This window comes from Catharus ustulatus, chromosome 3 (assembly GCF_009819885.2).
Source record: "Catharus ustulatus isolate bCatUst1 chromosome 3, bCatUst1.pri.v2, whole genome shotgun sequence".
NCBI classification, from domain to species: domain Eukaryota; kingdom Metazoa; phylum Chordata; class Aves; order Passeriformes; family Turdidae; genus Catharus; species Catharus ustulatus.
This window is the reverse complement of record NC_046223.1, coordinates 23,814,682-23,838,470: the sequence shown is the minus strand read 5'-3', so window position 1 is coordinate 23,838,470 and position 23,789 is coordinate 23,814,682. Positions and strand designations below refer to the sequence as shown.

General features: G+C 42.8%; 2 protein-coding genes across 3 annotated transcripts in view; one reads left to right on the top strand and one right to left on the bottom strand.

The window, feature by feature from the left end:
- PPP2R5A (protein phosphatase 2 regulatory subunit B'alpha) overlaps positions 1–3,520 on the top strand; it is a 42,814-nt gene extending 39,294 nt beyond the window's left edge. Inside the window, exons 12-13 of the mRNA XM_033054091.2 lie at positions 1,506–1,607; positions 2,323–3,520. Of these exons, the coding sequence (XP_032909982.1) occupies positions 1,506–1,607; positions 2,323–2,455 (235 nt within the window). The 3' untranslated portion in view covers positions 2,456–3,520. The remainder of the gene's footprint in view (positions 1–1,505; positions 1,608–2,322) is intronic.
- A 1,927-nt stretch (positions 3,521–5,447) lies between these two features.
- On the bottom strand, positions 5,448–23,596 carry PACC1 (proton activated chloride channel 1). 2 transcript variants are annotated; one of them, XM_033054092.1, is made up of 8 exons: positions 23,486–23,596; positions 19,922–20,018; positions 18,166–18,375; positions 15,970–16,124; positions 15,006–15,148; positions 9,831–9,975; positions 6,812–6,916; positions 5,448–6,124 (listed from the first exon to the last, which is right to left on the bottom strand). In XM_033054092.1, exons 1-8 carry the CDS (start codon positions 23,519–23,521, stop codon positions 5,963–5,965), a joined length of 1,053 nt encoding a protein of 350 aa, XP_032909983.1. In that variant the 5' UTR covers positions 23,522–23,596; the 3' UTR covers positions 5,448–5,962. The 2 variants fall into 2 exon arrangements, with proteins under 2 accessions (XP_032909983.1, XP_032909984.1); XM_033054093.1 differs by having other exon boundaries at positions 19,922–20,081; positions 23,486–23,574.
- Positions 23,597–23,789: the final 193 nt, after the last annotated feature.

Genomic DNA, 23,789 nt, shown 5'->3' with positions numbered 1-23,789 from the left:
AATATAAAGCAGAATATAAAGCTTGTACAGGCAAAAGCCAAGGTGAGCAGGAGACTCCCACAGCCCTGCAGTAAAATAGATGTCCTGTTTTAAGCCCTTGGAGGCTTTGCAATTATTCTGGTTTTATCTAGATGGTGTGTCCAGTTGAAAACATAGCAGCTGAGATTGGATATAAACTTTGGGGAATAGTCCTTGGAGTATCAATGTATTTGGGACCCCAACAAATTTGGAGGATGTCCCTCTTTCCCTGTCTGCAGGCAGAAGTTGCCATTTATGAAGGAAGTAAAAGACACAGGATAATTGCCTACTTGAGCACAAGGAAGTTTGGGGGAGAAAGTCTAATCCTTTGTTTTTAATCTGTTTTGGAGGGCAGCAAAACATGCTTTTATCCATCTTGTCTTATATGGACACAGCTTCTTGCTCAAAAGCCAACTTTTCCTCTCAGAAAGCCAAAACCATAAGCTTTTGTCCTCAAACCACATGAAAGCTGGGGTACAAAAAAAATCAAATTAAAAAAATAAGTGTACAAACAGGCAAAGGATACTGTGCATTTTGAATGGAATGAGCACAAGGCTATGATGAACAGCTGGGAGATTTCGTAGTGCCACGATGGACAGAGTGCACTGAAAAGGCAAACCTGGTTCTTTGGTCATTTCCTTAGGGGTTTTTTTTTTACTCCTTTATCAAGGTCACAGGGCTACAGCTTTGCAGTCAGTGGGGATCTGCTAGTGAGGGAGAAGACAGGGAAAGTTTACCTTCTTTTTGCTTAGTGATTAAGCTTAATGATGGGCATTTTAATGTTTAATTTGATTGGTTTCTTTATTTCTTTTTATAAATATGAGTGGGTTTAAAGGAGATAATACAACACTTCAGATGGTTTACTGAAATACGAAATTACTTTCACAAAAAGAAGGGTAGTGCAGGACTGCAGGCAGCCATGTAACACACAGCCAGTGTTGCTCAAGCTGGTGAGTTTCTTAAGGAAACTGAGGTACCCAAATCTTATCTGATGTTACTGATTCTAGTTCTCTAGCAAGACTCCTGCTGCCCAGAAACACTGTTAGGAGAGCTTTGCTGTGCTAAACCACACTAAGCCTGTGGTTTGTCTGCTGCCTTCTTGAAGCTACGAGCCAGAGGTTTTATTTTTCTAGACTCTCATATTTCATTGCTCAAATGGTACAGAGTTGTTGTTAAAACTTGGTTTATTAAAGGTTCACGTAATTGAATGGCTTTAAAGTACAGCCACAGCATGAATAATTATATCCTGTGCAATTACAGAAGTCAGGAATTTAAGATTAGATAGCCATTTCAAAAAAAGTTTAGCTATACTATAATTTCCTCTGTAAATTAATAAAATGGAAAGGATTTTGTTTCAGAAACTCCCTGACCTTACAGCAGTATCTTGACTAAGAAGCTCGGAATCCAAAAAAGAAATCAAATGCTTGTTTTCTGAAGTTAATTTTGTCACTGAGTAAATCTAATGGCTTGTGCTCCTTGTGTTACAGAACCATTGTGGCACTGGTGTACAACGTGCTGAAAACCCTGATGGAAATGAATGGCAAGCTTTTTGATGAACTCACAAGCTCGTACAAAGCAGAAAGGCAAAGGTACTGAGCCCTTTTCCAAGTTCCCACTGATGAGTATGTCCAAGCTGTAATTTTGGTTGTTGCTCTGATGTCATGGCTGTGGGGCTCTGTAGGGGAGCTGCTTGGTGCTGGGTGCTTGGCAATGCCATGGGGGTGCTGAGCCCAGGGAGGGGACAGGAAGGCCCCAGCTCCCCATCCTGCCTGGACAGGGCATGTGCTCCCTCCTGGGTGGTGAAATGGGTCTCAGCTGCTGCTGGTTGTGCTGCCTCAGGTGTCTGAAGAGAATGGAGCTGGAGAACTCTTCATAGCTCAGCAAAACCCTACTAACCTACTCAGCAGCACTGTTGGGAGTGTGGGAAGCAGGGCACAGGTGACCCCTGGCAGCTGAGACCACTGCCAGGCCTCCTTGGTAGCTGTGTTCTTCCCCTCCCAAAGATTCTTAGTCCCTTAATTTGTGTGCATGTGATAAAAATCCTCCTTAAAACAGCAGACAGCTGTGCAAAGCCACCCTACAGCAATTGTCTGCGTTTGCTGGAGCAGAGGTACAGTTTCACCACTCACCATTACTTATTTGTTATGCTCTCTTTTAAATTGAAGAAACTATAATTGCCTCTAAAAATAGCTTTGGAGAAAAACTTTAAAGAGGAATTAGTAGATGCAAGTCACAGTTAAGTTACTCTGTCTCCAAATTGTGCTTAAAACACATCTGAAATTGATCCTTCACTCTTTTCTTCAGAGAGAAAAAGAAAGAATTGGAACGTGAAGAGTTGTGGAGAAGGTTGGAGGAGTTAAAGCTTAAGAAAGCGATGGCAGAAAAGCAGAACAGCACTCACAACGTGCTCAATGCACACAATACAAGTGCCAAATAAAAGAAATGACCACCTCTACTCGGCAGACATTCTTTTTTTGTACCCTTTTGAAATATATAAGGATTTGCAAAAGAAACCTCATCAGTATGATGGAAACAGCCAATTTTTTCCTCTGGCAAATGTAAAGATTTGAATTTAAATACAGCAGTTAAGTGATGTCATTACCACAACATATTGTAAATTTGTCCAATTATACTGTCACTTCCAATGTTTCATAGAACTGAATTATCATCCTTAATGAGTGAAATAATTATGGGAGTGGTGAGAATTATGACTTGAATTTTTGATTGTGTTGCACATAGGTGGTATAGTTTGCTATGTACACATTTTTCCTTGTTTTATATGTGCTTTTCACATTGCTGCATACTTTGGTTAAGGTGATAGAAAAGGCTTCTAGTTGTGCTGTATTTTCTCAAATAAAACCAAGGTACGTTACCAGTAACTTGAGATACTCAGTATATGCCCCTTACAGCACTGAAAGGAACTTGGATACAGAGCTGTCCTTGAATTCCTGATTGGATTCAGATTTAGATTTATACAATGCTCACATTAGAGAGGTGGTGATGGAGGGAGAGAATCAGCTGCAACAGGTTGGGGTGACCAGTGCCTCTACCCCGTTCCTGCTGCCTCTTGGGTCCTGGGCTAGTTTGGGATTTGCTCCTGCTACAGCTGAGGATGGAGCTTCCTCTGGAGAGCCCATCAATGATGCTCCTCATCAGCCCAAGGACCCTCCAGAGTGTTGCAGTCTCCAAGAGAGACCCATCTTGGATGTTTCTGTGGACTGAAGAATGAGACCAAAATTGGCATCAGTTTATTTCTTTTTTCCAGTAAGGAGGGAAGAATGTTAAGAAATTGTTCCTTGTTTTCTTTAAAGAAAATGCAGTCTATTTCTTAAAGGTGGAAAGTTGACAATAGAAGTCTTGTCTGTTTACTTGATCAAGTATTTTTTCACATCTTTTATCAGAGTACCATTCCAATCTCTTAAATTGCAGTTGTGTGGAAAAATTTTGTAATGAGAGATCTTTGGGGAATTCAGCAGCATTCAATAAAGTCTTTATGTTTGTATTTAGTGCTGTACCTCACATCTTTGTGTTTCTGAAGACCAGGAGAATTAGAATGGCTGTTACAAACAACCTTTTTAACTGTCCAGTGTGGCTTTTCACTGAGTGGAAAAAGTGGGGAAGTCCCTGCTACGCTGTTTGAGGCAAGTGTATTTCACTTATTTGTTGCTTCATTTTTTTTTTTTCCAAGTAGTTGTTTCACAGAGGGTATGGGACTAGCAGTGTCTGAAGGGAGAGGACAGTCACACAGGCACAGCTCACCTTCGTTTAGTGCTTAGAAGAATAAAGTTCCCAGTGCATGACAAACTTTGTTCAGCTGTCCTAGAGCCTAAATGAAAATAACTTCCACAGATATTGGGGACCCAAACACCTTGCAAGGGTTCAAGGTATAAATCACTGGCATTTGTGATTGTTAGAAGTTTTTCCCAAAGTTACAAATAGGGACATCAGGCTTAAGTAATAGAAAAAACAACACGGGAGCTGTGAGATAGCCTTCCAAATTGTGCAACACTTGCTGTCAGGATTGCTCCTATAAATAGATATGTGTAAAAGAAAGGTTTCTTGGCTGGGCTCACTGGCCTGCTCTTGTAACATTTCCTTATAAAACAAAACATCTTGACAGCTGAGACTTAGTGACTGAAGTGGACTGCTGTGGGAGTTTATTGAGGGGGAAAAAATAGTACATACTGCAAAAAGGAGTTTAGCCTTTATTTAACTATGCTTTCTACTCACCCCACAACTGCAGCTACATTGTCTTCCAACTTACCTTCTCTGACCTCATGAGCAAAAACACCTGAAGCAATGCAGAACTGGTTCCCATTGTTTATAATTTTTCTTCTATTTTTTGTAAAATCTAAGAACTAGCTGTAGTATCATTTGTTCAAAGAACAGTTGGGTGTTCCTTTGGCATTGAGGCATCAAGAAAGCTCAGTTGTCACAGCACAGGCTGTTAGGTAGCAAAGTCAGTGAGGGTTTTCTTGATGTGGAAGGGTCAAGTGTGGGGAATTTTATCCATCCCCCATCCCCTGCCTGTTTTCTGTCCTGTTCCCCTTCACCTAGGGATGGAGTAGCTCTTTTTGCTTCAACTAGGCAGTGTTTGGCCTTTGCTGCTCCTGTCCAGTTTAATCTCATGCCCTTACTGTGCACTAGCCTGAGCTGTTCAGGAGACATCATTGCTTCTGATACTGAAGATAAGGTGGGGACTGGACACCACCTTTCCCCCCTACAAACATCTTTGTCCCTGATTTAACACTTCCCCCCCCAAACAGCCAGTGCTGCTGTTGTGTTTATTTTACTACAATTAGTTGTTGCTCCCCTGTTTAAGTCTGTGTCTGGTCAATGCAGTGCCTTAATTTGCTCTGGATCCAGCCGAAAGTAGGAAATTTTGCCCAAAAGGCTTAATCAGATGCCATAAACAGGGAAGAAAGGTGAGGAGGTACTTTTGACACACTTACTCCTCTGAGTACTCAGCTGGAAGAGGAAGGAAGAAGCAAACTGTGAGTTGGCATCCTTGCAGCAAAGCCTTCAGAGCAAGCACACAGTGGTGCCCTGCTCCCTGTAGACTCCACACGTCCAAGTCAGGCATCTCAACTAACAAGGGACTTATAAGGAAGAAAAAGACACCAGCACCCCAGCACAGTTGGTGAGCAGGCATTCCCCATAGAACAGAGCATCACAGTTCCATGCCCTGCTGATGAAAGACTTTTCACTTCCTTAGGAAAGACTGCTGGAAAGAGGGATAAACAACAGCTTGAGACAGACTTTGAGATCAGCCACCAGTTCAGCCCCCCAGGTTGTCCTGGTGCTTGAGTTTCCTTTGAGCTGGACTGATCAGTGGTTTTCACTTTATCCTCATCCATAACACTCCTGCCCTGCTGTAAAACTCCTTCCGAAACTGAGAGCAGGTAGTTTCAAAAAAGGCACACAATAGATTACTTGAAGGATTATTTAATATTAAAGTCGTTGTACTTTGATTTAAAGATGACATGTAATAGAATTCCAGTGTATTTTGTTTCAAAACATACTTTGGAGAAGAGAGGCCAGGATGTGTTCAGAGTCCTTTACTTTCCACTGAGTGCCCATCAAGGCAGTGACAGCTGATGCAGAAAGTAAAGGGTCTGGCTAAGAAATATTCAAACACTGTCCATTTTTCTCAATTTACTACAGAGATGACTTTCTGACCATCAGTGAATTCCCCCCTTTCCCCCTGGTTTCCCCATACACCGAGGTAAACTTGTTAAACTTGGACTAGAAAAGCGTGAGTTTGTTAGACCTGTCCTAGAGTTAGCTCCTCCTGCAGTTCTGAGCCGGTTCACTAGGCTGTTCTTCCAGCCAGCATCTCTCTGGAAGAAAACATACCTGGTTTTCAGCTTTAATTGCTGATTGCAGCTTATTCCAGTTATTTTCTATCCCTCCTGCTATGAACAGTTAAAAGGCAGTCTTAGTCTCAGCTTATGTGGTTCGTTACTTGACGAGTCCTCTTGAGATGCCTTCTTCGGATTTTGATCATCCACTTAACACTTAACTTGGCAAAGTCTGCTGCCTTGAACAGGGCCAGAAAGATACCACAAAGAAGAGCAATCATGTTCCATGGATTTGCTGTGATAATCTGAAAGAGATGACAAATATTAGTCCCCTCATCTGATTCCACACAGGTGGAGAGGAGTGAGGTGTGTGGGAATAGGCTCTAAAGGCCAAGGAGGTGCCTGGGTCCTGCTAGGACAGCAGGAGTGCAAAGGACCAACTCCTGTCCCATGCAGTCTGCATTCACACTCTGGTTTTGGGCAAGAACACACCAACACTGTAGATTTTGCTGCTGCTGGGCCTTAGCTGTCAGGTAAATACAGTACCATATTTTATTCTAATAACGGATTAAAAATACACCAGGCTATTTTTATTATTCTTATTTCAGCCTAAATTTCTTGTCAATTAATTAAAAAAAGGGTCATTAAATCAGATTACCCAAGCAGACTTACTTAAGCAAAAAGTTCATCCCTGACCTGAAGCCACCCTTTGCTAGAACACAGGGGGACAGGCTCTTTTCTTAGCTACAGGTACCTCTAGCTGCAGAATGCTGAGTGTCACCAGCCCAAGGAAAAGCATCAGATGGTCCTGACCTCCACACAGAATGCATTACTGGACATAAGGAAGAAACTACGCTGAAATTTCAGATGTATCCTCACTCTTCTCTGCATTTCTTCTTGCAGAGAGGTAACAGAGGCAAGTGCATGCACACACAAACCACGAGCATGCACAGTCAGAGAGTGATTCAAGAAGGGACTAGTGGGTCACTCACGTCCTGAACAGTCTGTATGAAAGGATCTTTCCATTCAAACACCACAAAGAACAGCTGGTCACTCCTTGGTTTAGTTCTCTGGTCAATGTAGTTAACCACACTGGTCTGGGGAGAGGGAAAGAAAAGTGCAGGTTACTTTCTTCAGTGTACAATGAGTCTTGTGCAACAGAAAATGCCATGAGAAGGTGAAAATACCAGACTATTTAGGGACTTCCACCACAGCTTTCTCTACCTAGAGCAGTGGGCTGCCAAAATATGGAAAGGGCAGTTTCCTCCCTGTCTCATGCTCATATTATTTTCCATACCACAATACCACTTCTACATTGCCTCCTAAGAGGGACAATTAATTTCCAAAACTCATTTACCTGCAGTAATACAACATTTAGAAAATTCTCATGAATGAATGTTAAATTAGTTTTATTTGCCAGAGAACCACATAATGGTGGCAGGAAGATGGTTTCTTTTTGAAAAATGGGTTATAGAACACACTAGAGCACTCCAGCAAGTGCAGAATGAACATGGAAGGAAAGAAGCCCAGGTGTTAACAACCAAACCCAGACTTCCCAGTACTGCCCATTAACTAGGTCACCACTTGAAACTAATGCTGCCCAGCAGACAGCTGTAACACAATTCCAACAGGGAACTGGGTTAGGATACCAGACTATGTTACAGCCACGTGAAACCAGAGTCTCAAGAACCACAACTAGGAAAAACATTAAGACATTAGGCCCAGGAAAACACTTGTACCACCTGCCCCCAGCCTAGGGGCACAAACTACACAGGGTTTGTACACAGGCACCAGCCAATACAGTTTGCTCTTAGGAGACAACAACAACTGCCCAAGAGATGCACAGTGACCTCAGGAAAGAACAGTGGTGGAGGAACTTCTCCCTTCTCCAAACCTCAAAGGAGTGTTTACATCTTGCTATGTGCAGAGGGGAGTACTGCTGCTCATCCTGTTTAATTCTGTGCTGGAAGCAATGAATCCAACAGCACTGTGACTTTGTATCAGCGTTGTGACACAAAGATGAGACAGATGATGGAAGAACATGTCTTTTCCATGTTTTGTGAGGCCAGTTTTCCAGGCAGAGGATGGCTGAGTTGGAAATCTAGGCAGACCACTCTCTTCATCTCCTTACAAGCCTTCCCACTGTATGAGGGATGACCTGCCACAAAAGCCTCCCATGTACCAGAGTGCAGTTTCTTTACAAATACCTCAGGGTTTCTCTCAGTCTCCTCCACAGTCCCAGCCCAGACAGATTTTAGGCTGCATACAAGTAGAAGCAGGAGCTAGAACACTGCTCATGGCCACTCAGAGCACATGGTTTCTGGTCAAACACCTTTGCTGCACACTTGCCCCACACTTGTGCAGTTCATTTCCTTATTGCAGGGTACCAGCACCCCAACCACACTCAGCCAAGAAAACTGCACACCAGGAAACAAACAGCACACAAGGCTCAACGAAGGCAATGGGAAAGGAAGAAAATACAAATGAATGACTGCTGGGCTAGTTAGCACAGTGAGTGACTGTTCTGTTTGACCTAGTATTTGTATCCATCTTTCTGGTATGCCAGCTCCCAGGTCGGGATTTGAAAGGCTAATGGACTTCCTGGTGCAATTTGAGCAGATGCTGTATTGTCAAACAAAGCAAGTGCAATTCATGTCTGAGCTGTGTCAATTTCTGCTCTATTATTAATAGGGATCTGATTCCTGGTTCCTAGGTTTTATTAAAACAAACAAACCAACCAACCAACCAACCCACAAAACAAACAGAAAATCCAAAGCAGCAAGAGTGTTCACTTACTCTGATGATCACAGTCCATAACTGCTGAACTAAAGAGATGTTTATGGTCACAAAAAGCTCTTTTTTCCCCTGAATTTTAGCCAGTCTTTTGTTTCCACTTTGAGACATGTTAGACTTGGGCACACAAAGGAGGACCTTCAAAAATCCTGCACTTGGTAAGCACCAAATAGCAAATGATACAGAGCTGTAGGTGATGAAGGACAGACAGACAGCTGCTGTCAGTGCTTACATGGCAGCAGCAGACTGATGCATTCTTTCCTCTCCTCCAAACCAAGGTATTAGTTTGGGACTTGCATGACTCTGGCATTTGCCTCTTGTCCTTCTCTAGTGGAGTAGAGGGTACCTCTCACAGTCACAGCTCTGGTCTTCCCTTAAAGCTGTGCCATGTAAACCTAACTCTTAGAACTAAAGATAGAACTGAAGATTCTGCTTCATTTTGCTCTCCCAAGAGTACCAGGGACTAAGAGAAAGTATAATCTCTGTAAGAGACACCCTCTGGAAAGGACAGCTCTTAAAATTTTCTCACCACGAGTGAGACATTTCCTTTCCAACCAAAACTGGAAGCAAAACAAACTCAAAACACAATAATTTTCCTGTTCATTAATGTGAGCAGAACAGGAATGAAAGTCAGGCTAATTTTCTCTCTAGATAAGCTTGCATCTTCCACCTGCATGTTTTCTAGCTTTAAAAGATCTAAGAAGTGAAGTCACTCCATGTTTCTAAGGACACTGAACAGCTAAAAATTCCAAACCCAAACAAAAAGCAGACATGAGAATGCTACAAAGGATACAAGGCTTACATTTACCTCTTCATCCTAACATCAGTGGCAATCTAAACAATACCTCCTTCCAACAGTAGCTGTTATTTAGACAATTCCCTTGGCAATTGTTCTCCCCGTTGAACTGTAGGTAGCAGTGTTAATATTTCTATGTCAGTCTCTTGGGACCCTTACCTCAGACTACAGGTGTCATAACCCATTTGAGGCCTGGATTCCTGGCCTCCTTGTTAGGAGATGTTTTCCTGAGCTGTGTCACGAGGCCATACCAACAGCTGAGCACATCAAGGCATTTACACTTCTACAGAATCTCTCCTTCTTGAGAAACAGTGTGAGTAACTAGAGTGAAAAATGCCCAGAGCAAAGTGGCATTGTGGATGCAATGAAACAAAAAACAAATTCCCAAAGCATTATGAGTACTTCTTTTCTTTGTTTTTTACCTCCTGTTTGAATTCCACAGTCTCACTACCATCTTCTTCTTTTGTTTTGACCAAGGACATCTTGACCCAAGTTCGGAAGCCTCCAGAAAACTTCCAGCTGGAGTATGAGCTTTCACAGTCCTTCATGAATTTTGCTTTTTCTGGACTAAAGGGGAAAAAAAAAGCATTATTTTATTGACCAAAGTGAGCACTGTAGGAAGGACAATGTCAAACTCACAGGCACTTCAAACTATGTTCACAATTCCTTTTATCCTCCACCTGCTAAATTCAGCATATTTCAAATATTGTGTAGGGATGTTTTCATAAATGGTAGCATTCACTGGTGCATCCTTAACTGCAGAGGGGACTTACCTGGTGCCTACGACCCTGGAATTGTGTCTGCCTGTAGGGAGTGTTCTGCCTCACAGGGAGTTTAGCTCTGCTCATCTGTCACCTCTGGGACAGAAAGGAGCAGAGCCAGGACCTCAGGAAACAACTCATCACCATGTTAAGCGGCAAGAGACAACAGGAAGAGCCTAGAGGAAGGACAGGGTGCTTCACCTCATTTCTGGTTGCCAAATAAACCACATGCTTAAAATGCCTCCAAATGTACATTGAGGATATTGCTATTATTTTGGAAACACTGTAGTTTTGGTGTAAGGCTCCCACCTGCAATAATTATTTTCCCAATAGGCAATCACAGCTATTTGCAGCCCCCAGAACAGCAGGATTACTTTGTGTGTTTTGGTTGGGGTTTTGTTCTTTAATACTGTGACTGTAAATCTTTAAGGCTTCCAACACCACGCATGCTGCAAGTAGTAAAGAGGTAGCTTTAAGGTATATCTGGCCTCCATCTCTTCTCTACCAGCTGCACAGGACATAGAGAATTAACCATGCTATTTACTTGGAGCTCCTTGGTACTGTGATTTTAGCCATTTTCATGTCATGCCTGTGAAACAAGCCCAGCCCTGCAGCTGCTTTTCCAATAAGGTTTCATTTGAGAAGAAGGGGTAAACAAACCACTGTGAGAAGTCATGAATCATTAAAGGCTGTTTTTATAAGATAGATTTCAGGCTGTAGACACACGCCAGGGTGTGTTGGTCCTTAAAAGAAGGGAGAGGGTTTTGATCCAGACTAAATCCATCTACCTAGGAAAAGGGAAAGACTGTTCTTTGCTTTTAAGGCAGAGGTATGTATAACCAGGCTTTTAGGAGATTTAGGTGGTCTTCCAGGAGAAAAATGCGAAGAAGTAAAGAAGAAAAGCAGAGGTGAAGAAGCAAGCTCTTGTCCCAGAACAGGGAGATTTGTCTGGGACTGACTGGACTTGCAATTTTCTTGTCTTTTTTTCTTAGTTTTCAAACCTGGGGCTTCTTTTCTTTCTACAAACCAAGGTGCCTTGTCTACAAGGACAAAAAGGATTGCACTGATATAAATGTCACACTGATGGCTACTCTGTACCCCACCACCTGCTCAGGCTTAAGAGATGAATACACACGTGTCCATGGGAGGGCAAAACCCAGCAGAGCCATTCTCTCAAGTCAGGGCTTCAGGCAATGGACTCAAACACAGAATTCCAGTGTGCACATGCACAGAAAAGAGAAGGGGTGCTGGAAAGAACAACTAACACACTTTCCTACCTATCAAGACAGATGCTGTTCCCAGGGTGTTGTAGAAGTTAGGAATATCTTTATTTTGACATGAGGACATCCCAGCAGGATGGCATCTCTCTACCTCCCACAGGAAAGATGTGGGTAGAGCCTAAGGACAAAGCCCACAGCCTGCCTGCTCCTCACCAGAGCAAACCAGCGACACAGGAACACCTAATCCCACAACTGCTTCCCCCCTAGGGATGTGGGCAGAGCAGCAGCTGAGGGCACAGCACAGGGGAGCACTCAAGAGGAACATACATAATTAGCACTCTGCCAGCCAGTCATATGCCTAATGGCTGGCTAAATACAGCATCCTAGGAAAGCTTTCCAAGCCAACATGGAAAAATGAGGCAGGAAGTTATGACACAGAGCTGAATGTTACAGCCACAACTTCCATGGTAGGCACACAGCAGCAGTGTGCTTTGCCTTTGACAGTAATTGTAGGCTTGGAAAAGAAGGATTAATAATATCTTAGGAGAAGCTGTGGAGAAGTGATCTGAGAGGCATCTCCATAATCCAGACCACTGCCACAGAGTGAGGGGGAAAAAAGGGGGGTGGGCAGGAGGAGCACAGCAGAGAGGAACAAGCTTTGCACAAATTATAGCACAGGGCAAATAACACAGCTTTAAAACCACACACAACCAAGTGAACACGAGACAGGAAAGGGATTTTAAGCTGAAAAACAGTTCTCCAGGCAGTTTCTTTTAATTCCCTCTTCACACCAAACACAGACAACCCACACAAGCTACACCTCATTTTTTGTTGCTGTTTTTCCTTTTTTTTTCCTTTGATCTGTGGGAGTCACTAACCTATTTCTGAACTGGGCTTCAGTGGATCCTTCTAACACCAGTGTCTGTGGACCACCCACGAGAGCCAGAGAAGTTCAGGACATCCCACCAGCAGATTCCAATGCAATAGCAAGAGCCAAACCCACTGATGATTAAAACCCAATCTGTGTTTATTGCTTTGGTGTTTCCCCAGGGCAGGAAACTCTCAAACAGCTGTGGCATCCAATAAAGATCGGTGTGGTACCAAAAGTCTCAACCCTTCTATGTTGTATTTCTCTGCATGCAGCAATCCAGATCAAAAACATGAACACAGAGCTCTGTTTAGACCCTTAAATAATCTCTGATCTCTTCACACTGGTATCCATCATTTCACAGGACCACAAGTTATTTGACATGCTACACTAACAACAGTTTTGTCAGGAGTATACTCAGAGGATTTTCTTCTAAACCCCATGTATTATCCTAATGACAGTTCAAGAGAGGAACTTGTATTTTTAGCCACACATTTTGGGTAATTTGCAGGAGTTTCATTATTTCCCTCCCTCCCTCCAATTAATATGGTACAGACAGCAGCTGCCACTGCCTTAAAAAAAAAAAGAAGCCAGCAGCATCTCTCTCCAGTCAGAGGCCAACAACAGCACACAGTGCAGCAGTGTTCTGTGGAGACCAGAACAAAACCAGTGAGCAGTGCCAGTTTCATGGAGTCTGATCCAATTTTAACAGAAGAGCTGCAGAGAATAAAGCCCTTGACAGAAACAACTGGACCTTGCTTGAGTCCTCAGCACTTACTACCCCACAAAAAATCTCTTAAGGTACAAGTCTTTAGATGTCATTTTTTTATTGCTTGTGGCACCTCTGATAACACTGTACATGAACTGCTGGGCACAGTGTTATTCTGGGCTCTCATAACCAGTGAAACGCTTTGTCAGGAAAAGCAGTTAATTTAAGTTTTCAGAGGCTGTATGGAAGGACACACAAGAGTTTCTACAGATATCTTCATCCAGACTTCCCATCAGCTAAATTTAGCATCTGCTGATGAACAAGAAATCATTTCTATTTTCTTTTCTGCTGGAAGCTGGACAGAATGAGTGCTCTCCACAAACACAGTGCAGTTTCACATGCACTTTTCATAGTCAGGAGAAATGTAAACTCCCAACCTGCCCTGAGCCCAGCCAGTTCATGCCAGGTCAGCAAACACAGTACTGAGCAAGACAAGCCACACCATTTGTATCAAGTTTTGGAGGCACTGGCCTGTTGCCCACAGCTGGTTCTTTTCCTGCATTCCATCCAGACATGCAGATCATTTACCACTAAGGCCTTCATCCCCCTGCCAATGTCACCATTCACCTGGGCTAGCTCAAAACCAGTTTTAACTTCCATTCCTCATACTACCTGCCTCAAGCAAGCACAAAGGCTGCATCCCCAGACAAACATCCCCATTTCTCACGTGGCTTCCAAGGCCTGAGGATGCACAGACTGAGCTGTTCATCCTGCCCTGAGCCAGGTACAACACCAGGGCTGGTCTCAGGCACTGCCTGTGTCTGGCAGTACAGAAAGAGCTGAGCACCTTGCTGCAATTGATCCCACTGTAAGCGTTTCTAACCAGAGCACAAGCCAGAAAAAAAAACAACACAAGGAAAAAGCAGCACCTTCTACACCACTACTCTTAACTGGTATTCTCACCCTAAAATATCAATGCCTAAAATACCCAGAACAGTAGCATTTTATGAGGTGTTTCAGTACAGTTACAGAAAATAGTTAAAGATTTAGGATGTCTTCACTGAAGTAGAAATGCTTTGTAAAAGGCAAATCCAGTTAACTGGTCCTTGGCCACCCAGAGGTATCATGTCTGAACACTTCCAGTCTTTGATCCATCTGAAAAGCATCATTTCCAAGCCTCTGAGAAGGCCTTGCTATAATAAAATGTGTTCTCTTCCCTCCCTCACCTCATAGATCCTCTATCCCCTGTCCCTTTTTCACTGAGCATCTATTTTCAATTTAAGGCTTTCTACCAGGTGTCACTATGACTAATATTTCTTGACTAACTATTAATCTGGATCTCAGAGAGAAGAATAGAACTCGAATTGAAATGAAAGCAAAAATTAAACTGTTAAGTATGACATTTATTCTCAAGAGCTGGAAAAAAGAGCGTTGCTTTCAAGAGAGTTCAAGACAGGATTAATTCCATTCTTGTTAAAATTAGAAGGTTGATTAGATACTCCAATGATACCAGTGTCAAATCAATACAAAGCAATTTTGAAAACCCCATATATGAATTTACATCATTCTGTAGAACCTCAAACAAAGCCAGTAATACAGAGAGAAGTTAATCTTTCAATGAATTCACAACATAGTAATCTAGGGATCTGACCTTCACAGTAATTGCTTTAAAAACCCCCAAATGGTACAGAAATATTCATGCTCTTGGTGCACTTCCCGACACACTACCCAGGACATCACACTTCCCAGTCACCCACAGCAGCAGACAACAAGATGCCAGCACAAACTCCACGCTTTTAGAAAGTGCAGCAACAAATGGTTTAAGCACAGCTGAAGGACAGTTTTTGACGCTGAAAAAGCCCTCAATATATTTTTTTAAAGGTCAGATTAGTAAACAAAGACATGGAAGAGCATCAAGATAGTCCAAACATTTAAAAAAATTATAAAATCCTGCCTGATTTCTTACTGAAAACACCCTGCTTTCACAAGTATTGTGACAGTAATCAATGCAGCCACAGGCTCATCCCCTCTTTACTTACCTGCTGACGAACTCTTGGAAAGAAGAAAACAGCAGGTAGTCAATGGCACTGAAATCTTGGTCTGTTTCATTTAAATGGAACTGTAAAAACACCAGTTCCCTTTTCTTCACATCACGAGGGCCTTGAACAATCAAAGCATATTTCTGTAAGCAAACAGAGATGGTGAGAGGAGCAAAGGAATCCTCATTTCCTGTTCATTGATTTGCCATCTGGCACCAATACTCCATAGAAATCTAATACACACAGAGAGTTTCTTGGCTGCTACTAAGTACACATCTATTAAAATACCTAACAAATTCTTTTTAAACTAAAAGGAGGTCTTTACATCAAGATTCAGTGCTTAAATATTACTATTTAGGTATTAAATATGTTCATTTGTGGGTTTTGGACTTTTGTTTATACAGAAGCAAGCTTCCCTACATGTCTAAGGGCAATTTAAGACCTACTAATCACTCAATGTACCCATCTTGCTGGTTCAAAGCATTTCAGTGTAATGAAACACTTGGTGACCATTTAAGAGTCTTCCAAGAGTGAAACAAACATGGTATGTAATTCCCAGCAGGAATTCATGTATGAATTCCCAGCAAACATATAAGAAGAGATTAGCTATCCTCCTTTAATGGATAATGATACTGCATTCAATCAAAGCTAGATTCACAATATCAAGGAAAATGCTTCCCAGTTCATTAAGGAGAAGAATGAAGTGAGTTTCACTGTGAAAAATTCTTTATTTTATCCCATTAAGGGTTTTGTGCTGCACACACCCACAGGACAGCTGATCACATACATACACTGACTGGGGTCTCTTACATTTCTGATAACAAAATGACAGATGGCTTATAAAAAATCCAAACCAGAAGCAAGGATTTTTTTTACAGCATGTAGTACACACTTTTACTTTCCAACAAGATGATGAGCAGAAAACCCACACTGAATAAGCTTTGTTCTATGATATTGTTATTACCATAGTTTGATTAGTAAAAGGATCTGTGTAGTTGATCCTCTGAGTGGTGCATTCAATGTCTCCTGGCTGACCTGGATTTATCAGAGGTGGAATGTGATCGTAGTAATGATGCTTGCAGCTAAGCAGCCGAGCCTTGCCTGGGTAAAAGGCAATACCTGTTTGGGAAGAAAAAACATTGGAGAGCACTGATTCTCTTTCTGAGGACATAGATTTTCATTCTGGAATTTAAGCCCATAATGAGCTATCCTTAAGATGCCACAAAACAATCAAATTAAACCATATACTTCTACATTTTTCTGGAGCAGGACAAAAACACCAACTGCATCAGGACAGAACCCCCATGATGCATTGAAAAAAATCAAGGTTCATATTCTGTTACAACAATTCAAGGTTCATAGAAGCTACCAAGCTTCGCTAGTCTTCCCACAAGCCAGCAGCTAATCCCTCAGTCCCTCTCAACCCCAGATGAATCTGTAAAATATGTTAGGGAGCATCAAATGGGACACTTGTAGCACTTTAGATTTCAGATATTAGTGTTTAACACATCAAGTGTTAATTGGAAATAATGTGCATACCATAAATGACAGATCAAAGATCACTAGCCAAGCTAATAAGAGTGAAAAGATGCTCTTCAGAATACAGCATCTTCTGTTAACTGAACGTGACATCATGGTAATAATCACAGCCATCAAACATGCACTAACTGCTACATCCCTTGTTATTTACATCACTGGGTAGGGCAGGCAACTGTTCCACCTGGATGGAAATCCACATATGCCATAAACCTCCTGTTCCAGTCCAACAGTGCATTCAAACAACCTCAGACTCCTCAGCTTTGAAGGCTAGCAAAACACAAGAGCCAAACCTCAAAATCCTTTTACACCACCTAAGCCATATTTATTATTGGAAACAAGCTTACTGAAAGATAATCTAGTCCAACTTTAAAAAAAAAAAAGAAGAGTATGATTGATTAGATATCATTAACTCTCAATTGAGATGACCTGCCCACCAAAATGTGAGATGTCAAAGCACTCAGCATATATCAAGTGCTTTGTTCCTTTCTTCAGAGCTCCATGCTTGCAACTTGCCATCTTATCATTTTAATAGAGCAATAAAATAGAGGACTACATTGATTTAGGTTCTCTGATCTGCAGGGATCTCCCACAATGCTTTTGGATTTATATGTATGCTGCTCTGCTTATTTAAAATCTGCTTATTTTCTTCCTGTTGCTGTATGAAAAGCTCACATAGGGAAAAAAATAAAAAGGTGAAAAGCTTGAGTTTGCTTGCTCTTACAGTCAGATTCATATGGCCCAAACATAAGGCACGACTTCCAGAGCTGGGCCTAACTGGCCACAGAGACAAACAACTACAGTAATATGGCAACAACTCAAAATACCTTTCAGCCACAACTACTGAAGTGGGTATTTGGAAAATGTGGTAACACTTCAAACAGAAGTATTATTGTTAAACTAGAAACTCACTGATCACTGATTGAGCTGCATTTGCTACCATGGCTCTACTTATGAATGGCTACTGGACAATTAAAAAGAATAATAACAACAGAACTCACTATTCAAAAATGCTCCTGTGGAGCAATTCCTCCTGCAAACTGCAATAGCTTCTGCTGCCACGCTGCACTTTTATGCCAACATAGTTCCCTGCAGTCACATCACATTTTCACTGCCTACTGACGTAATACTACATTGTAAACAAGGCAGGGTGGAAGCAGAAAGTGGCATTGTGGTTATTCTGTGGTTGATTTGAGAAATTCACCTTCTTTACTGTGAATGACATCTCATTCTCCAGTGCAACACTGAGCTTCTGATACACATCCTATGTGTTACTCAGAATGATACAGTAGGGAGAGTATTTCCAAAATGAGTTATCTTTCTCCCCTAGAAGAGGACTCATTCTAGAGTCTGAAAACACTTCCTATCTATGAAATGTTGTGTAACTCTCCACAGCTTCTGCCATTCACGTTATTGGCACGAAAGTTCCCAAAAATCTCCTGTACAATGTTAACATTTCTGTGCAAAGTGAACACAATTTTTGACTCTAAAGTGAGGAAATAAAATACCTAGGTCAAAGTATTATATGCACTCTGGGCTCTGGAGAACAAACACCAAAAATTTAAAACAATTCAAGAAAAACATGAGCAAGAACTTAACCCATTTTGCTTGTTACCACTCTTACCAGGTGCATCATACAAGGACACTTCCTTGTAAGTGACAGACATCACTGGGTGCTTGAGCTTCTCCCTGAAGTCACTGATGGTTTGGTAGACAAGGAACACAGCTACAGCCATGAGCAGTAGATAAATAAACAGGAGAATTACTGAAAAAACATTCTTTAGGCAGGTCTTGCTGAAACGCAAAGAAGGGGTAGTGGTACCCAGTTCACCATCTGGAACCAAACAGAATATGGATTGGGACTTTAAAATACAGACAGTTTTACTGAACTTTCATTTAAAGATCAATCACATGAAAGAAAAGCAAGCCTCAAACTCAGCTTGATTTAAAAGATCACAGCTAATTCTGGTTTTGATGATCAGCCAGGCAGATGCTTCCTTCTCAAGTATGAGGTGTAATCAACCTAAGATTGTGCTTCCTTCTCACATGCCAGAATTTGGCACTCTGCTTAAGGCCACTGCAGGCAGGAAACAAGGTTTATTTTCAAGGACAACAGAGAAACAAAGTTTGAAGTTCACAAGAAAGTCGTCAATCCTTGCTTCTGGAATAAAACAACTCCTTTCCCCCCATTTCCAACCTGAAGTGCTTCTTACACACACTCAGCATATACATCAGTAGAGTGATTCAATATTCTAATGCTCATGCCCCCCTCCATGGTAGAAGTCACTTAGATATTTGTTACCCTCTAGTTCATAATTCCTTGTGCACGTTAAAAACTTTCATAGAAGGATTCCTCCAATTACAGCTAGAAAGAGACTGACCCAACACTCCTAGAGCCTCCTTTCCTTCACATCTTGCTCTCCTTAAATCTTCACAGTAGTCTCACCCACACATAGACACTGCTTTACTCATGCTCCTTGCATTTGCCATTTCTTCGGGCAACACTTGTAAGGAAAAGGTTCCTATACTCTTGAGTTACACATCATGTTTTGTCATGAGCAATATATAGCTGAATGCACAAAAGTTTATGTTAAAACTCAACATAAGAAAGGAGATAAGCAGCCACGCTTCCTGCTGACTGTTCTGTGTGCTGTCATTTAATGAGTCAGGCCCTCTCAGGCTATGCCACAGCTCCAGGGTTTGGTGTTTGTGCCTTCCCACAGCAAATATGAGCCTTTTGGTGAACCCTCTTGCACACATAACCACTTACAAATGTCCATGGGTAAGTTACATGTCAGGAGATGGCAGCCAAGGCAACTAGGACATTAATATGCATAAAATTGCACTGCTGAAACAAGTATGTCTTGAGCAGCTGCAAGGTATTTGGGCCATACTCCTATCAGTCTGGCTAACCTCAGCATCCACCCCTGAGCTACATTAAACCCCTTTAACACTGCTCCACACCCTCCAAAAGCAGCCTGAACTAAGAATCTATTTAAAAGCATCTATTCAATATTGTATCTAGCTCATGTAAATCTGGCACAGACCCTGCCTGCAACCCACTGCCACTCAGGTGAGACACAACATAAAGGAAGATGACATACACTAAGCTATCTCAGAGTCAGATGTGCTGAAGCTGTTTCAATTGAGCACAGCTCCTGACAAAGAAATATTCTCCCATCAGTCCTTGGAAACCTCCTTGGATTTCCATCAGTACTGATTCACATAAAATAAGTGAAATTAGTGAAGTAAGTAGTGAAATTAGTGCTTTGTTTTCTTTCAGAAGTGCAATAAAATAACAAAACCAAAACAACCAAACCATGTGCAGCAGCATCCAACAGGCCCTAAAAATCAGTAATTTTGGAGTCAATAGTTCTCACCTGGTAAAATAACAGAGTTGGAATCTTCATTAACTTCCATCTCCCCTTCTCTCTCCTCTGTTGGATTTTCAGATACTCGCTCCACATCTTCACTCAGCTGTGTAGTTAAAACAGTGGTTCAATTTCCAAACATGCTCTCAACTTGCAATTGTTGGAATTTCTATGGTACAAATAAAAGAGGCTCCAACTAACCAAACACACACAAAAAACATGCCCCAGTCCAAGAGCACCCAACACCTTCTCCACTCTTCACAAGGCAAAAGCCACATTTCTGTAGACTTAGAGCCAAAAATTGATTTGCATTGCTACAAATTTAACCTACTTCTACCCTGCTGCTTCAACAATAACATCACCTTTCCACTCAAGTTCAAAGTAATTATTTCCCCAGCAGCTCCAACACACTTTTAACCCCACAATTAGCACAATATTCTCTGACAAGCGGGAACTTCATTCTGTCACTAAAGAATGTATTTTTAGGCATAAAGAAACCACAGCACATACCAGCAAACTGAGCATTAGCACTTCTTAATAAAGAGGTACTAAATGCACGAGATGCATTTTGACAGGTGTCAAGGCAAGGCACTGAAATAGTCTCAGCCACACAGGTCATCATGAGACAACCGTCAAGCATCTCTATACTTCTGGTCCTTATTTGATCTCACTGGGCAGATTATTATATATTAGTGGTTATGCAACTAATTAGTCCTCCAGTGTTTCTGAAACACCAACAGAGACCAGATGTTTTCTTGTTTTGCTATTCAGAGCTCTAGGCTCAAATTGCCAGGCCACTTCTGTCACATCAGAAGTTTGTCACATCAGATACGCATCATATGACATTGTGAAGCACTACAGATTTTATACATCCTAAATATAAAGTATCTCTTGTATGTTTTCCAAGTTTTCTTTCTTGGTGGGAACTGACACAGAGATTACAATGCAGACCCATTAGCTTTGTTCCTGCTTCAAGGAAAATGGGGGCACAGTTAATGCTGCAGCTGCACTGAATGCTGTTAAACACTACACCCCTAACTTACACAACAGTAATGTTGTGCCCATAAGGGAGTGCTTGTATTTCACCCAACTTTAATTCAGTACTGAAATCATCATTAGCACCTGTTAGGAAAGAGTCCACTCATTCTATGTTTTCAAAGTCTGACGTAGAGCCTCCATCACCTCCTGCTGTATTTCTGTATTCGTTTCCACCACGCAAAGCAAGATGAAAGCAGTTACCCAGCTGTTTTTAAATGCTTAGTACATAAATAAGGCCTGATTTCCCACAGCATGAGGCAAGATGTGAACAGGTAACTTGTAGGCTAAAAGCCCATGTGCAAGAGTCTTACTAGGGTCCAACTGAAGACACCTTTTTAATTATCATCATAAAATAAGGGAAAATTAAAACTCTGCTCCTTTTTGTAGAAACATGCTGGCTCTGTTTGTTTATCTGACCCAAAACAGGCTACTCCGCCCAAGAGAAGTACCCACTGAACTTCCTGTACCACTTACATTAAATCAGGAAACCAGTTCCAATTATACTCGTGCAAATTGCTGATACCACAGCTGATCCAACAAATGTAATGTAAGTTACAAAGCCACTGCAGCTCCTCAGCTGACCCCTACACCTCTCTAATTCCCCAGGTACAGGCATTTCATTGACCGAGGTTATTGGGAGGGTAAGTGAATTCTCTTCCTGATGGCAAAGAGATCCCAACACAAGTTTTAAAAAGAACAAAATAAGCAACATTTGCTATCCTCTTAAGAGGACCTACAATAATTTTTTTCAACAAGTGGAAGAAAAATTATCTTAGAGGTATTTCCCAATCTAAATGATTCTATGATAAGCTCAGAAAACCTTTCAGACTCCTAAGAAACAAACCAAAAATACCAAACTATATGCAACTATGTTTTCTTATCTCTGTTCACAACGTTTCACAAGCTTTTCACACATAAAGCAGAGAAGGACAGCCAGGCAAGAGCAGGACTATTAACATTGCTTCAGATGCAGTAAGCAGGCTGAACTGATGTGTAAGACCTGTTCCCTAAAAACAACTACATTTTACTGCAGAACTTGAACACCTGAATTGAGAAGAGGTCACCAAGATCCCAGAACTGTGCATGGCTTAGCATTTTGAGCAGCACACAGCACCCTGACTCCATAAGGCAGGACAGCACAGACCTACAAACCCAACCCCAGTGACTGGGAAGCCAGCACAGCACTACTGCAGGAGACCTGATTGCAGCTCACGCTTGTCACTCCTCCTGGATTCGAGGATTCTGCCAACAGCAAACCTGAAGCAAGCCAACCAGCTTCACCCTCAGAGGCCAGCCCTTCCTATTTTTGATAAGGTATTTTTGATAAAGGGTGAAGTGTGCTGCCAATCAGAAGGGGCAGAGATTGCAGGGCAGTTGAGCTTGCAGTAGGATGCAGAGCCAGGACAGGATGTCAAGGGCAGGAAGGGCATGAAGCAGACCTTCATTCAGCATTCCTCCTGCTTCAGCACACACAGCTGAGGGAGAAACAGCCACAGGAACTTGCCCATGTCCCAGAATGGGACGTATCTTTTTCAGTCTTGTACATAGAAAAGCACTGGACAAACAGAAGCTCAGAAAAGGTAATTCCAGCCATTTGAGCAACCCTGCCAGGGGCAGAAGCAACAAAGACTGCTGTAGGTGCTGAAGAAAGAATGGACACACAGATGCTGCACTTACACACACACACCCCATCTTGACTCCTGCCACAGTTTGGGATAAACCCAAACATATGGAGCAGTGTCAGTGGTGGCTGATACTTAAGGTGGAAACATAGCATGCACCGTCCATGTCCATACTTCAGGCATTAATGCAGCTTCATTAACTCTTCCCTAGGTACAAGCACACAAGTCAATTCCATCTTGATAGTGACGGGCTAAAACCTTCCTATTGGATAAAAGTCCCTTAAATAAAAGGAGAACTTGTTCATACAGGCCTTTTGCTGATCTGCTGATTCATCACCTTCCAATGCCTTCTAGCCTGGCAAGAAAACCAGAAGCTGAAACTAAACAGACAGTACCACACTAAATTAGAATGTATCAAGCTGAGCCTCAAACCACCCGTCACGTGTAGAGAAAGGAAAATATCTACATCCCTTTTGCCTGCAAGACACAAACAAAAATACCCTGCTGTAACTCTACCGCTGCTAACTTGGCACAAATTGCTCGCGGGTCTACTAGGAGAGGTAGGAACCAGCAAGGAAGTCGGGTTGCTGAGCCTGCACATTGATATGCAAAGCAGGCGCTGCCTCGGGCTTTTGGCAGTGTGATAAAGCGCCCTTCAGTTTCGGATGCGGGAGCTCTGGTACCCAAGTCGCTTCTCACACCCGACAGACCATCCCCTTGTTAGCACAGCCGGGCTACAGGGGCCAGCTGCACGCACCCCGCACACCTGAAACAGCTGCTGCCCGCTATTCCAACCACGTCCTCAGCTCAAACGCGGAACTGTGCCACCCGAGCCAGCCGGTCCTTCCACCCGGGACAACCAGCCCGAGCCGAGCCCACGGCCCCCTACCCTGCCCGGCCCCCCGTACTGTACCTCCTGGTAGGATGCGGACACCTCTGGCTTTGGCATAGCATCGGCGGGAGCGGCGCCGCGGGGCCCCGCACGGGCGGGGCAGCCACGGGCCGAGCCGAGCCGGGCCGAGCTGAGCCGGGCCGAGCTGCCCCGCCCGGGCAGGGCCACGCAGGCGCCGCCGGGACCCCCGAGCCGCCCGGGCCGGCCCTTCCCTTCCCGTCGGCGGCCGTGCCCGCCCCTTGCCGGGGCTGCCGGGAGGCGTAGTCCGGGCACGGCGCTGCTCGGCACACCGAGGGGCTGCTGGGGAGCTTGGGGCAGCGTGTCC